Source organism: Asterias amurensis, chromosome 14 (assembly GCF_032118995.1).
Source record: "Asterias amurensis chromosome 14, ASM3211899v1".
Taxonomy (NCBI): domain Eukaryota; kingdom Metazoa; phylum Echinodermata; class Asteroidea; order Forcipulatida; family Asteriidae; genus Asterias; species Asterias amurensis.
Genome location: NC_092661.1, coordinates 1,527,541 through 1,543,680, shown reverse-complemented (window position 1 = coordinate 1,543,680; position 16,140 = coordinate 1,527,541). Strand labels below are relative to the sequence as shown.

Genomic DNA, 16,140 nt, shown 5'->3' with positions numbered 1-16,140 from the left:
TATGCTAATAAATATTTTGAGTAATTACCAATAGTGTCCACTGCCTTTAATTGGATTTAAGTTATGATGGCAATTGGTCATTGGGTTTGAATCCAATTCATGGTCCTCTTGGTAGGGGGCCCACTTTAGAGCAGAACTGGCCCCAATTTCGAGGCTCTACTAACAGGAAATACTGCGCTTTTGGTGCCCTAGGAGTGCACAAAATGATTGCCAATAAGAGCAGAATTCTATGAAATTGAAATTGGACTCTTGACATTCTACTTCAAATTTCCAATTTTGTTTTGCCCTCAAAAAAGATATGGAAAATTGTTTAAGATGCTACATGTATGTCAGATTTTTGGCCGATTTGACCCCAAAATTTTGATTTAAAATTCAATAGGTATTTTGATGAGGGTCGAGAAAGTTACAAGCTTTCATTTGAGCCATTGCTCGAAAAAGTCCGCCAATTATTAGTAGCAGTGAAATGAAGTGCTCAAAATTAGTTTTTGTCGGGATCCCGACAATATATCACGTGACCAATTCTTATGTGTTTTATAAGAAACGTTTTAAATTTTTGTCATGATTCCTGACCATTAAAAGTAAAAGTTACGTTAGAGCGGGTGATACTCTTTGAAATACCATTCACTCAAACAAATCTATTTTTTAATGTTTGGGGCCAAAAATCTGACATAGCATCTTTAACCAATTAGCATGAAAAACCTATTACAGCCTATTCCATGTTAAGGTCATCCCTTGTTCTTGATTAATTTTTCCCGAATACATACCGAATACATACAAATTACATGTATGCCCATTTTTATTACTGTTAAGTTCTGTTACCAACATAAATGACCAGCAGCCAACTTCACAAAACTTTACGCCGCTGCGTAAGTCCACTTGCGCAATGGTAAAGTTGCGCCACTAATTCATAGTCGAGTTCAGTCAATTTCACGAAATTTCACGAAAGTTACACTATGTCTAAAGTAGCACAAGTCTGAAAGTTGCGCCACAAAAATTGCGCAACTTACACACTCGATTTTGATGGCGTAAGTCAGTATTTTTTTTGCGCAAGTTAATAAACTGCCATCGGAATAAGAATGGAATAAGAAAAACAAGCAGTCAAACACAAGATCTTTATAGATTTCTATGAAAACAAATTGTTATTTGATGTCAACATCTTTCTACAAAAATATAATACAACTGTAACAATTTCAAATTGTTTCATAATTATTACAACATTTCTATGAACACAGCTGTGCACAGCAGAACTGTAAAAGGGATTTGTCATTTTTTATAGCCATTATACACTTTAGGTAAAAAGTATTGTCCAAGTCCCACACTTCGTGTATCACAACTTATATATAAAAAAACAAACCTGTGAAAATTTAGGCTCAATCGGTCATCGGAGTCGGGAGAAAATAACGGGAAAACCCACTCTTGTTTCCACGCGTTTCGCCGTGTCATGACATGTGTTTAAAATAAATCTGTAATTCTCGCTATCGCTAATTGGTATTGTTTTAATGTTTTCTCAAAAAGCATGAAAAGTAAAGCATTTCATGGAACAATATTTGAAGAGAAGTCTTTCACCATTACCTTCTGTAAACCCTGTAAATTATTTGTAAATCTGTGAACTTTTTTCTTTTTTTCTGTACCGAAAGTGTATTATGGCTTAAATGCAACATCAAAACTTCTCTTTGGTTTTGAGTGCTTTTTAGATTAAATTTAAATTAACAAGTAGGGGACAGTAAGTTCAAATCCAATTGAAGCCAGCAGCCGAGTCTGGTGTTTGTTTTTCAACAAGCAAACAAATATAGTTTTCATATCTAATTCTCCCAGAACAATTCACTAACTGATCAAATACGAAAATTAAGAAACTACAGTTAGGTCGAGGCTCACTAGCAGGTCTTCACAAGAGCATAGATTGATCGCAAGTGTGAAGCGATCTAAGATTAGAACAATCAAGCAGATCCAAAAACTAAAGGTTCATTTTGCCTTTAAAGGCAGTGGACACTATTGGTAATTACTCAAAATAATTATTAGCGTAAAAAAACCTTTCTTTATGGTGACAAGTAATAGGGAGAGGTTGATGGTATAAAACATTGTGAGAAATGGCTCCCAAAGTTTTCGAGAAAGAAGTTATTTTCCACGAATTTGATTTTGAGACCTCAAGTTTAGAACTTGAGGTCTCGAAATCAACTATCTAAACGCATACAACTTCGTGTGACAAGGGTATTTTTTCTTTCATTATCATCTCGCAAGTTCGATGACCGATTGAGCTCAAACTTTCACAGGTTTGCTATTTTATTTATTTGTTGAGATACACCAACTGTGAAGGCTAGTCTTTGACAATTACCAATAGTGTCCAATGCCTTTAAGATAAATCTTAACGCTTTGTGAAATCAAGCCAGGTCTCTCTAATTCAGTTTCTCACTTCTTTAAAACACAATATATTTTTCTTTAAGTGAATCGAATGATGCACTGCAGATATTGAAACGTATTCAATAAACCTCAACTAGAAAATACATATATACAATCAAGTGTGCGTATCAAAGTGTATTAAAAGGCAACTGTGAATTGCTGATACTATAAGTTATCACACAAGCTCGAGTGAAATACGGAAAAATATAGCGCTTCTGCGTCCCATATCCAACGAGGCTGAAGGCCGAGTTGGATAAGGGACGCAGACGCGCTATATTTTCCGTATTTCCACGAGCGCGCGTGTGATAACGTATTTATCTTCAAGCAAACTTGGCGCGTGACATAGAACACACAAGACGCATGGTAGTGATATTAGCCGTGCAATATAGGTTTTTTATCACCACTCTATTCTGCCAATCTGATTGGATGATTAGCGCGTACTTGAAGATAATATACACCATCAGGCACACATGGTTACCCGTCCTCTGCCGAACAGTTTTCCACTAAGCTTTTGCCTAAATGGTATTCCCCGGGTCCCCCTAATTGCCCTAGTCTTGGCTTTGTTGCCCCTTTCGAAATCTTCCAAAAGACTCTATGATTTTCCCATAGGGAAAACAGTTATAAAAATCCCCCTTTATACACACAATCTATTTATATTCCTTTCATATAAAACAGTTTATTTTACCTACATGTACATGTACATGTACATGTATACGTAGTGTTTTTTTTACAAAAAAACATGTGAACACTTAATAACTATAATACTGAGTCAGCAAACCGAGAGCCAAACAATCACAGCACACACAAAAAATGATAAATGTTGAGTTGTTTTTAAAACTACTGGGATACACCAAGTGAGAATACTAGCCTTTTACAATTACCAAAGGTGTCCAGTGCATTTAAGGTCATTCAAATTAATGACTATTTTTTTCTACAGCATTGCTGGATTATCTCCAAAAGCATTTTTGAAACCGACCTTTTAGACATGTTAGAGAGTTCATATTTGCTTCAAATAGCAGCTTTTGAAAGATTCAACCCTGGCAGTGAACTTATTCCTGCTTGCTTTGGCAACATAATCCGTCGACGTAGTATTATGTTTGTTTACCTCGTTAGCGTACACAGGAGGAGATCAAACAAACTGGTATCCATGCATGAACGGCATGGTAACCAAACACCACAGATCAGGGTCCCTGCTCCTTGATATTTCAACCAGTGAACAATGGAGAGTTTGTTGTGGCATTCAGCGATGCCAAATAGGCACGTTCTTGTATTACGTGGACTGTTTGGTTGGGTCTGTTTTGAGCTTGACTGGGTAAAGGTTATTACTTAACCTTTTATTTTGACCAAGAACTAGTAGGCCTATAGCCTCCGCCTTGGGCAGTCTCATGTTAAATTTGCATCTGGGATAAGGAATATTAATTTTGGTTTTTACCCTTTACCCCTCCACACCGATGTGTGTTAGCACTTTACTCAGGTGGGATTCAAACCCATGACATTCGCAATTCTAGAGCAGTATCTTACTACAGACCACCAAGATTCCTCGTTAGCTAGAGGCAGTTGAACATTACATTTCAGTTGCAAAAAAATACTTAGGTCTGCCTTCCTCAATGCTTATACTACATGTAGAAATGTTGTACTTGCAGCTCTGTGAAGATTTTTTTTGTTAACCAGTTTCATTAACGAATCTTGGTAGGAAAGATGATAGTAATTTCACTATAAAAACTTTCCCTTGGTGGCAGAATTACTGTCCTTAAATATACTCATCACAAATGTACACAGTAAAAATATATCACCAACAAAATACACAAGACTAGTGAGAGAACTGCAGAGTAGATGTCTCGAAAAAAATCTATAACAATTATATTTACAGGGAATGATTTCAAAAAAATAAAATCTAAAATTAATATGATATGAATAAACCACAAACACACAGCAAGCACAATTAATATAAATTAATTAAATATAAACACAATTTGATAGAAAATTCATATTAGAATTATATACAACAATGATCTGTAGTTTTTTTGTCAACCCAAAATAAAATAAAAACGCAAATTAAAGGCAGTGGACACTATTGGTAATAACTCAAAATATTTATTAGCATAAAACTTTACTTGGTAATGAGTAATGGGGAGAGGTTGATATGGTATAAAACATTGTGAGAAACGGCTCCCTCTGAAGTAACATAGTTTTCGAGAAAGAAGTAATTTTCCACGAATTTGATTTCAAAGACCTCAAAATTAAATTCAAAATCAAGCATCTGAAAGCATACAACTTCGTGTGACAAGGGTGTTTTTTCTTTCACTATTTATTATCTCGCAACCTCGACGACCAATTGAGCTCAAATTTTCACAGGTTTGTTATTTTATGCATATGGTGAGATACACCAAGTGAGAAGACTGGTCTTTGACAATTACCAATAATGTCCAGTGTCTTTAAGAGGGTCATCATGATCAAGGCAGGCCAGTGTCTCGACCTAAGCAGCTAGCTACTGCATGTCCAACAATTACCATGCAATAATAAACAAGGACCTTTGCTATGGGGAAATCATTATTCTCATAGTGAAAAAACAAGGGACATTGGTCAAAGTCTGGTCTACATACCATCAAGGACCTCTGTTATAGTGAAAGGGCCTTTTGGGGCAAATCAGAATTGTCAAAGATTTTTTTTGTTCAATTTTTTTTTTTTTTTTACCTACCCCAAACTGTTTTTTAAACATTGAATGACTTTATAATCAAATCTGTACTCTGAAGACAGAATTAATGCCTTCAATGAACCAGATATTTCAAATCAAATCAAACATCAGTAATTTTCTACAAAGAATTAACTAGGAACTGAATCTTGATTTTCGGTCATTTCTTTTGGCCCACTCACCCACAATTTCGAAATTTTAAGCATTGACAATTCTGAATGGCCCCAATGATACATGTTCATATCAAGCCACCATAAAATTAGGCCAGCAACGCATTAAGCTAGCAAATTACAGGTGAAAACAAATATAATAACAGGGGCTATATTGTTGCAAATCACTCATTGCAAATCTCTGAATCAAGCGCTTTTCATAGCACTATCTCACACCGCTGAATACTTTTTAGACTTTCAAACTTTTCAAGCTGCTGTCAGAAACTCGGCCACTGTTTCCCGCTTCCGGATGATGAGGTTCGGTTACTGCTGAGCTGTGGGGAGCTGTTGCCGAATTGACCCGGTTTATTCATGCCTAGTTGTGCCGCTTTACCCACTGCGAAAAAAGAGGAAACAGTGTCAATAATCAAATAACAATTATTCAAAGTGGATAATTATTTACTTATTTATTTATATATAGGACAATACAAAGTTTGGTTTGATTAAATACAAGCGCTAACAACACATGGACGCATTCTACAATAAAAACATTACTAAAACCTAAATTGAAGCAAGCATTAGAGGGAAGATTCAATAAAACTCAGCATAGAAAACATCAAACCACAAAATGTAAATAACACGGTAAGGTAACATAACCATTTTGCTGACCTTTCTATAATAATAATAATAATAATAATAATAATAATTTGCATTTTTAATGCGCTAATCATTCTTAAGCATAGATACAGTGTAAACAAATACAATGACATAGGCCTATCCAGTGAAAAGAAAGTAAAATGACAATTCATGCAATTAGGGAGAACATACAAAGATTTACAGTCGAAAGCAACAAAACTATTATTAGAAAGAAATTATTACTACTACATCTTGAAAAGGTGAGTTTTCTGAGGTCAAAATAATCAGAAAGAAGATTTAAGTACGTCTTGTGGGCAGAATGTCATGACTGTCAACTGTAACACTACATTATGCACACAAATCTCTTGTTGTGAGAGGAACTGCTGGTTTAACCTAAACATCATCAGTTCTTTTTCTTAATACCGAAACACACTGCAAAGGTTTCAAAGCTCACACCACCTGTTCATTGGAAACTCTATAAGCCAAATTATCACTAGCAATTGGTTATTAAATAACATGAAGATGATCAAATGAGAACAAACAAGAAATACACTGGAAATATGACAAGGAATCTATAAAATGCAAAAATCAATTTAGAAGTGGATCAAGGGATTAAACAAGAACAACAAAAACAATAAAGTCAAAGATATTTGAAATAGTACATGAGGAGAAAAATTCAAAAGATAATAATATTACTCTTCTCATAAAATAAACATGTTATGAAAATAGATCGAAGGACTTATCAATAACCAAACAAACATACAAACACATTAATATCAACAACAATGACCCAAAGAGTTCACAACAAAGTCAAGTATCCAATGTCTCTTCCTCTAGTCTCAATCATATGACATACGTATGAACCCATAAGATGGTGTCAGAAGTGGGACTAGATTATAAAATTGTGTGCTCACACAGTTCCGTTCCTTTACACGAACAGGAGGTGCCCAAATTTCAAAAAATGCTCCCTCAAACAAATTTGCAATTGAAATCAGCAGCCATTCCATGATCCTTACCTCCTCCCCCTGGGATCCTCCCTGGGTTTGATCCTCCTTGAGTTGTTTCTCCATATCTACTGAGATTATGATTCCCTCCAACGCTGGACGATGTCAGCATCGGGAACGATGTACCCGTGTTGACCGCTTCCGGCTGGGAATACGAGTAGCCCGCCCTCTGTTGATTCAGCGAGAAGCTTTTTGCTGCGTAGTGAGAAGTGGTATAAATCAAGTTAAAACATGAAAGTAGGAAACCTGATCTGGAAAAGCGAACTTCACTTTACTAGCCAAGCAACCAACATAAATATGTAATGCAAAGCACTGCTAACCGATAGCGCACGAAAAAGCACGCTAACCTTCAAGTGCTAACTGCGTGAAAATGAATGACGTAACAATGTAAATCCACGGTTAGCGCGCAATATGGCCGCTCAATTTTCTTGCTAACCTGTGAAACACGCTTGCACCTTAGCAAAGGTCTCTTCTACAAAAATCTTGAAAATTTGCTTAAATAATAATAACAACCGTATTTCTATAGCGCCCAACACCCCTCCAAAAGAAAGTCTCTAAGCGCTCAAAAAAAAAAAAAATGTTGGAACGCTTCCGATTTTGATATGTCATCCTTACCGTTAAAGGCAGTGGACACTAATTGGTAATTACTCAAAACAATTATCCTCATAAAACCTTTCTTGATTACGAGTAATGGGGAGAGGATGATAGTATAAAACATTGTGAGAAAAAGCTCCCTCTGAAGTGACGCAGTTTTCTTCGAGAAAGAATTAATACTGTCCACTGTCTTTAAGCAGCGCTATGAAATTGGGCCCTGGCTACCTCACAACCAGAATTAATGTATAAAATAAAGTAAATACATTGAGCAACTTACAAGTTCCAGCTTGCCCCGTGGAGTTGAAACCGGGCGCTGATCTCAACTCCTCAAATGATTTCAGTGAGCTGTGTTGGCCGTGGCGGGAGTAGAACCCCGACCCAGAGGGGGCAGCCTGAACCAAGTTCCCCTCTGGTTTTAACAGACCTCCTTCCAGTGAGACATTCTTGCGAATGCTCCAGGTGTCGTTCAGCACACTGAGCTCTTTGGTTTCTGAAATGATAAAAGTTATATCAAGTTAGCCTCAGTTGGTTAAAGGCAGTGGACACTATTGGTAATTGTCAAAGACCAGTCTTCTCATTTGATGTATCCCAACTTATGCATAAAATATCAAACCTGTGAAAATTTTAGCTCAATTGGCGGTCGAAGTTGAGAGATAATAATGAAAGAAAAAACACCCTTGTCACACGAAGTTGTGTGCGTTCAGATAGTTGATTTCGAGACCTCAAATTCTACTGTAAATCTGTGGTCTCGAAATCAAATTCGTGGAAAATTACTTCTTTCATGAAAACGACTTCACTTCAGAGGGAGCCGTTTATCACAATGTTTTATGCTATCAACCTCTCCCCATTACTCGCTACCAAGTAAGGTTTTATGATAGTAATTATTTTGAGTAATTACCAATAGTGTCCACTGCCTTTGAGTTATTTGTAAATCTGTGAACTTTTAATTTTTGTTCAGCTGTTCAGAAAGTGTTCAATGGCTTTAAACCAGCCTGTTATCTCCACACCCTGCCCCTTTGTTTTCTTTTCATCATATATCATCCCTTGCTTTTTCTGTGTTAATAGATATTGACCCTTTGCACCCCCTTCACACGCGGCGACTGATGCCACGCTCACCATGTTGGTGGTCAATTGGTTAATATGTTAATGCCGCGTCACCTAAAATGCGCACTTCACTGAACAACACACGTTGACATTGACCACCAAAATGGCCCATCCAATATTATTCTGATGATGACGTCAGGTGAATTGGGTCAATAGCGAAAGTGCTATCCCCTCCCCCATTCGCATTTTAAATGGCACCTAGCTGTTTTTGATTCTGTTATGTTTTTTTGTATCATTGTTATTTCTTGGCATTCCTTAATTTTTTAGAATACGTCGTTCGCTGCTTGTAGGCAACAAAGCAATAAAGCAAACACATTTTTATTTTTTTCTATTATAAAAAAAAAATCATCAATAGAACCATACAGAATGCTCCAAACTGCACAGAGGGCCCTTTAAACCCAATCTAGACCAATCAGAATGGAATTAAACTGTCCTAGGTATTAAATATTCATTATAAATTGTCATAATTGTACATCTTACCTGTTATTGGTTTTGCTAAGGCTATTGTATCCCATTCATCATTCCTTGTATTGCTTTTAGTTGTCTTTGAACCTGTGTAGCCGAACCGCTTCACTGCAAATAAATAAAATGAAAAGAAATTTGTAATTAATATTAAATTAAAAACTGTACACATTAATCATGTTAATACCTTGTGTACGCAGCTAAGGGAAAACAATACAATGCATGCCATGGATTTTCCCATGCACAAATTAGTGCATTTTAGCGCAAATAAGCGCATAACTGAAGGCCGATTAGGTAAATACACACAAAATGCAGGCTAAGATAAGAATGCAGAAATTTGGCTGAACACACTCATTGAGATAGATTGGCAACAAATATTTTTTTTTTTTCACAATTGTTTTTTTTAAATGCTCCCCCGATTGTACGATGAGAGCTTGTAGAGCAAAACATAAACAATGCAGAAAATAATCATTCTTGGATCCTGTTTCAAAATACATGCTTCAGCCAAACTAGAAAAACTTGGGTCCATAATTTCCCTGAAAAACCTCTGGAGAACCCTGTAAACAAAAAAACCAATAAGAGGTAAATTAATTCAAGCACCATTTTTACTCGGACTCGTCATCTCATCCGTTCAGACGTCTGCCACGCTAGAGTCAAGGCTTTAAAAAAAAGAACATCCAAGACTCCGAAAAGGAGCAGCGAAGAACAAAGACTGTTGATAAACGTGAATCCAACTTCCGCAGAAAGACTTTTCTAAATTATGAGACTTAACAAATTACCAGCCTCTGGTACAGCCACAAGAAAAAATGTCTCCCGAATAAAATAAAAATAAGCGGCACTGAAACATGATGTTAAATAATTCAGCACAGTTTGACATCACGCCCGAGTAATGACAGCTATTTTAACATGCTGAGTGCAATGTAATGCATTATTTAAGAACAATTAATGCAGTACACGTGGTTTATGTACTTCAGATGGTTCCTACTATAGTAGCTGTGCTTATTTTGCGCATGAGTGGACGAACCCAATCTACCAGTGTTCTATCAAGGCTATTGTTCGAGAATAAACCTGAGCACGACACGTCATGATTACGTGTGTGCCAGTCAATCTCATTCACCAAGTCCTAACGTTCCCCTACCCTGTTCTCGACGAACGTCACAATATGTACGACGTACACCACCACTGACCACAACCTTTATTGTGCAAACTGTACTGTACACTGGTAGCGATAAATCAAACATTCCATAATCGATATTTGATCAAGGTGCGCTGGTACGATTCACAGCCACAGCAACCACCTGTATAGCAGGTTGTTTGTGGTTGCCGGGAGATGCAACTCAATTGCCATGGAGACCAGTCAAGTTCACGGAGCATGCATCCACATAATCCATCAATCGGGTCATTAGCGTGTTTACACAATCACAATAAAGTTTGAAGATTATAATAGATTCATTTCGTAATCACCTGATAATAATTGACACGTAGCGCCCAATTAATGCAAATCAACATCTGAAATGCTAATCCCTATGACATGTACATGTATGAGTCTGACATTTTACACAATAAGGCCTACCTTTGATACATGTAATTACTCTAAAAACATCGTTCTTGTTAAATATTAAAAGTAAACATCCAATGTCTAAAAGGTGAGGTGTACTATTTTATATTATTTTTGTATTATTGTAAAAAGCCCTTGTTGATGGATACACAAACCCTTTATTCAGAAAAATAGGAACTTATTTATTGTGTGTACAAGAGCTGTCCAAGATGATCTATAGACTTTTACAGACAGATCTCTGGCTATTTAAATACAAAAATTGCTGAAAACAGGGCTCAAATTTAACATTGGACCTTTTGTCTAAGGCCAGTGATTTCAGTCAGTCAGGCGACAACCATGCTACAATTTAGCAAGAGACCCTTGTTAAAGTAATCTCATGTGAAAGGGGCTTTTCACTACACTACACATTATCTCATTCTGATAAAACCCGCTTCAGTGTTTCATTGCCTGAACATGCTCTCTCTTTGCCAGCTGCAAGAACTTGCTGCTTGGACAGAAGCTTCATCCACATCTTGTTTTTCTTTTTATATTCAAACTAGGGCTGGGCTTCGCTCAGCATCAGACAAAACCCGTCTTGCTGAAAATAAACCGAGCAGCAAATCTCTTCAATCTGCTGCATCTAAATCATTTTCCTTAACCGCTCCAGGACTGTGGAACCATCTTCCCATCACAATACGCACCTCAATTTCACTGCCTATTTTCAAGAAAGCACTTAAAAAACATTTTTTTCCTTAGTGTCTGTTTATTGCTTTAATGTTCATTTGTTCTGCATTGCTATTGTGCGTTTAAAGCGCTGTGGTCTAAATGAAATGGCGCTATATAAAAAAAACATTGTATTGTATTGTATTGTACACTGCCGTCCCCCTAAGGAACAGTCTTCCTGTCTCTGTTGTTGGCAACATTACTGAGGAAGGGATTCAGTCCTTAAAATGCTGTGTGCATGGACACCTCCTTCTTACATAACTCAGTGTTTCTTTGATACCATACATGTATCTTTGTTTTTCTGTTATTCTTTTCTGGTAAATCTGAGCTGCAGTGAACCATTTTGATTAGCCCATCAGAGTTCGTCTTTTAAGATCCTTCAGTCTGATTCAAATTTCATTCTTCATTGACCATGTCAATGTCTGTTGGGCTATTGTTCACTTGCTCCTTGTTTAAAAAGAAAAAGAAAAAAAGGCTGCCCCATCCACCCCACTTTAATGGCTTCATAAGAACCTGAGTGTATATTCTTTACAATTAACCCAACCCATGCAACAGGTAAGGATTGACAATCCCCTAGACTCGCCATTCACATTTAAATGTTAACCTAACATAGCTGGGGCATCAAAACCTCTATCTCCATGGATAGGCGTTGATCCTTGGCAAACAAACCACCATCAGCTTTAAATGGCTTTCCACTTTATTGTAAGTGGTCAACAGAAGGAGGATCAATGCAAATACTGTACAGCATGTACAGTAACCAAGCCAAGAAGAGTAGGCCTATTGGCATGTAGGGACGTTTCTTATTGAATTGGAGCAGTGCTCTTTAAACTATATGTTCCCATGATTTTAACAACCATGGCCTATTGTACAGCGCCAAAAACTAGTGTTATAGGGAAGGTACACTATTGGTAATTGTCAAAGACCAGTGTTCTCAACATATGCATAAAATAACAAACCTATAACTTGAGCTCAATTGGTCATCGGAGTTTGGAGAAAATGATGAAAGAAAAAAGACCCCTGTTGGACGAATTTGTGTGCTTTCAGATAGGAATAAAATACTTCTAGCTAGAAGTCTTTTATTATTTTAGTGAGAAATGACATGTACCTCTATTTCAAAATCTATGCTACTTCAGAGGGAGCCGTTTCTCACAATGTTTTATACTATCAACAGCTCTCCAATGCTCTTTACCAAGTCAGTTTTGAAGTTAATATTTGTTTTGAGTAATTACCAAACGTGTACCTTCCCTTTAAATTTTAGGGGGCACAAGTCATGATTGTATTTCAATTCGTGATTGTATTTCAAAAATTTGTATAAAATTGTGTGCAATTTGAAAATCTGTAGGCCTAATTTTTTTTAATTTATACATCAAGTACATTGTACAGCCAGGTGCTGATGACAAACCGGACAACCAGTTTGAAAGGGAAAACTCTGACTGATATCCCGTGACACTTGTCACTGTCAGCCATGATTGTGCAATGTATTGTCTGACAATTGTCATCAAGGGGTGAAACCTCAGTGAACATTATCTCATCAGGTACATGTTGGTAAGACAGGATTAGAGAAATTTACACATGGCGCATTTACACCATAAAAGTGGTCTTTTCTATAGATGCTTAGACCAACAAATCCTCTGTTATGGTAACTGGATCGTGGTAACAATCCGGAACTTTAACAAAAGCAAGACAGTTCTTTTCAGAAGCAGTCTCAATTCGCAGTAATACGTAAACATGTAGACCTATAGTATAAGACAAGTTCTTAAAAGAATATTGAATCTACCAAGCAACAGAAACATGGCTTCCAAATAAAATAATATACTACACCAAACTATGTATTTACTTTGCAGCCATGCATTTTTTTTTTCAGTTCTTAGTTGAAAATTATTAGGGGCCAACTTTTTTCTTTTTGTTTGTAGATGATAGAAACAATGATAGAAACAATTGTTGCAGTCAGGGCATACTTTTGAAAAAAAGTAAGATTGGAATGAACTTTAAATAAAACTAATTTCAGAACTTGTGATCATTAAAATAATTTAAAGGTTTTTGTAAAAAAAGAAAGTTAGTGTACACTTGTCGTTTATTTTGCTGAGTTTCCCTAAGTTGTTTTGGTCACTTACTAAAATACTTTTAAAACTAAATTTAAAAACGCCTCAAGACCACCGGAAAGTTCAAAACACTTCATGAAACTCAAACATGGCCAGGGGACCGCAGCATGTCAAGGATGGAACACCAACCTGCAATTCATGGCATTTGAGAGAAAATCACTAGCTTGCAATGCCCGGTGGCGCAACGACCGAGAGAATGTCAATAAAACCAATAGCACACCAAGGTGGCGTTGAAGTGGGGAAACAGAAAACAAAGTCGTTGTCATTGTTCACAAAGGGAGAAAGAAATCCATTGATTGATCTGCAGATTGCAAATCCCCAATCAAGATATTGATTATTGGTGATGGTTTGAGGAGGGTCTTTTCACAGGGGATGAAAACGCACGGGTGATTTTGGGATGATAGAAAAAAATTGTACTTTTACACCCTGATGTTCTATAAAACTATACAGAAATTGTTTCATGAAGCATTACAGTTCTAGATACACTTTCAAACATTTTTTTCACCAAACTGAGATTAAACTTCAGAACTCAACACCCTAGCTAGTGAATAAAAATAATAATAATAAAGACTAATGCGCACATACACATGTATCCACCCTGCTGAGTGTTCAAGGTGCAGTAAAACCAAAACAAAACGAAAGAAAACAGACACAACAAAATTAGTCCTTGAAAACCTGTGACATACATTTTTAAAAGATAAGGCAGGGGCCTAAGTTTTGAGATTTGAATTTTATGGTACAAAGACAAGATCTACAGTAAGATTAAGTGGTAGACAGTTCCAAGTGTGTGGTGCTGCTAAAGAATAGTTCTTTTTAGGACAGAATCAATCTTAGACAGTGTTAGAGCATCCTGTAAGTCATGTACAGTACATAACTGTATACTGACTGAAAGTAACAAATTTTTAAGAGAACTAACTACAGTATGAGTTCATGCATGTAAACAATGGAATAATTGGTAATTCAGGGCTGTACATGTATGCTTAGTTTTTGAAAGGGCAAGGGCACCAAGGCATTTTCGTCTTGGTAAAAGGGCACCCTAATGATGAAATTGCAAATTTGTACTGGAGCATTTCAAGGGCACCAAGGCAATGACCAGGAGACACAGAGGCAATCACCTTCGTTGCCTCCGTGAAGTATCAGGCCTGGTAATTAATGTTTCCAAATTTGGTTTTAAAATTTTACGATGAACATGTGCAAACAGTTGAAACAACCCAATGATGTTGTCATGTATTTTATACGAAACAGAAAAAATGTATGATAAAGAATGGAATTTAATAAAATAAAACAATTCTTTAAAAAAAAACTTTAATCAGATGAGATCTCAAATTAAATTTGGGAAGACAAAATGAATGGATTAAGCTTTTGTACTAATAAAATATTATTAAATACAGAAATTAACAAAAATAATAAAAACTGTCAAAAACATGACATTTCCAAAACTCATTTTTAATTAAAGTAGGTGCACCATTTTGTTTGGTACATCACCATAATCACTAAAATAATACAGTGTAATTTATGAAGACAGATTGACACTTGGAAAAAATGTATCTGTAAAACCGATGCAGGGCTGTATGCTTCGTTTTTGAAAGGGCAAGGGCACCAAGGCATTTTCTCTTTGGCAAAGGGCACCCTATGAGGATATTGTAAATTTCTACTGTAACATTTCAAGGGCACCAAGGCAATGACAAGGGGCAACGAAGGCAATCGCCTCCGTTGCCTCCGTGAAGTATCAGGCCTGCCGATGCCACGCAAGTTTTTCACAATAAAAATAAAATAATCATAAAAAATAAAAAATAAAAAAGGCATAATATTGAAAAGTAAGAACCAAATTGAATTTCCACCCCGATGATACGGCCAAATAAAAATAAATACCAGTGGATCGTCCCCTTCCTCATCCTTTTTTTGAGGCTGCATCCTTTTTTATTTAAATTTGTTATTTTACTTGTTTCTTTTCAAAAAGACAAATTTTCTGTGTATTTTCTGTGTATTTCTCATTTTTAAAACTTAATTGTTTTATGAACTTGTAAGTAACTACATAAAGTAAGTGGTGACTTCAAATCAAACTGAAGAATTGGTGGCCAGTTTGAATTAAAACGCTTGGCGGCTACCTTAAAAAAAAATAACAATACAAAACAAAAAGGTCCTCATCCTCCTCATGACACTTTAGAAAAACCCGGACGATCAACTGGTATTTTCTTTTAAGTTAACTTCACTTGGCCTAAATTCCCTAAAATTATAAGACGTTATTTTATTTCAAAGTGAAAAGGTGGCAGTTAGATACCGAAACTGCACCATCTAAAAAATACAATATTGGCACCTCCATTGTAAAGAAAATACGAGTTTCCAACAACTGGCATGACCGGTCACCCCCTCTCGCCCCCACAACAACACCCGTCCAATCCACCCGTCCAATCCACCCGTCCCATCCACCCCCCCCCCCCCCCCCCCCCCTTCCAAAATCCGTAATGTCTCGTTATAATTTTGGGTCCGATTTACAATAATTAAAAAACACCTTGTTACAATAAGATATGACAGAGACAAAGTCCATACCAGATTTGAAGTCTCCTTGGTCCCTCATCCTGAGTGAAACTTCACGGAATCATGTTGAAACTGTGACCTTACGGGGTTATTTTCCAGTCCAAAATTAGACATGATCGTCAGTAACTCAATTTGTTAGCCATGGTTTCTGTGGTGCGAGCTGGCATGTCATGGCCTCGAGAGGTCGCCCTAATTCATCCAA

At 36.6% G+C, this 16,140-nt stretch overlaps 1 protein-coding gene across 2 annotated transcripts; it reads right to left on the bottom strand.

The window, feature by feature from the left end:
* Positions 1 to 1,019: 1,019 nt before the first annotated feature.
* On the bottom strand, positions 1,020 to 16,090 carry LOC139947208 (uncharacterized). 2 transcript variants are annotated; one of them, XM_071945078.1, is made up of 5 exons: positions 9,639 to 10,152; positions 9,057 to 9,149; positions 7,750 to 7,962; positions 6,891 to 7,073; positions 1,020 to 5,635 (listed from the first exon to the last, which is right to left on the bottom strand). In XM_071945078.1, exons 1-5 carry the CDS (start codon positions 9,658 to 9,660, stop codon positions 5,517 to 5,519), a joined length of 630 nt encoding a protein of 209 aa, XP_071801179.1. In that variant the 5' UTR covers positions 9,661 to 10,152; the 3' UTR covers positions 1,020 to 5,516. The 2 variants fall into 2 exon arrangements, with proteins under 2 accessions (XP_071801179.1, XP_071801177.1); XM_071945076.1 differs by lacking the exon at positions 9,639 to 10,152 and adding an exon at positions 15,951 to 16,090 and having other exon boundaries at positions 1,021 to 5,635.
* Between the last annotated feature and the right edge of the window lie 50 nt (positions 16,091 to 16,140).

Excerpts from the sequence above, each read along its gene's own strand:
- LOC139947208 (XM_071945076.1), bottom strand. The coding sequence starts at position 15,978 with ATGAGGGACCAAGGAGACTTCAAATCTG. Across the intron at positions 7,963-9,056 it reads CTTAGCAAAACCAATAACAG|AAACCAAAGAGCTCAGTGTG; the intron begins GTAAGATGTACA and ends TTATCATTTCAG. Across the intron at positions 7,074-7,749 it reads CACGGGGCAAGCTGGAACTT|CAAAAAGCTTCTCGCTGAAT; the intron begins GTAAGTTGCTCA and ends CTCACTACGCAG.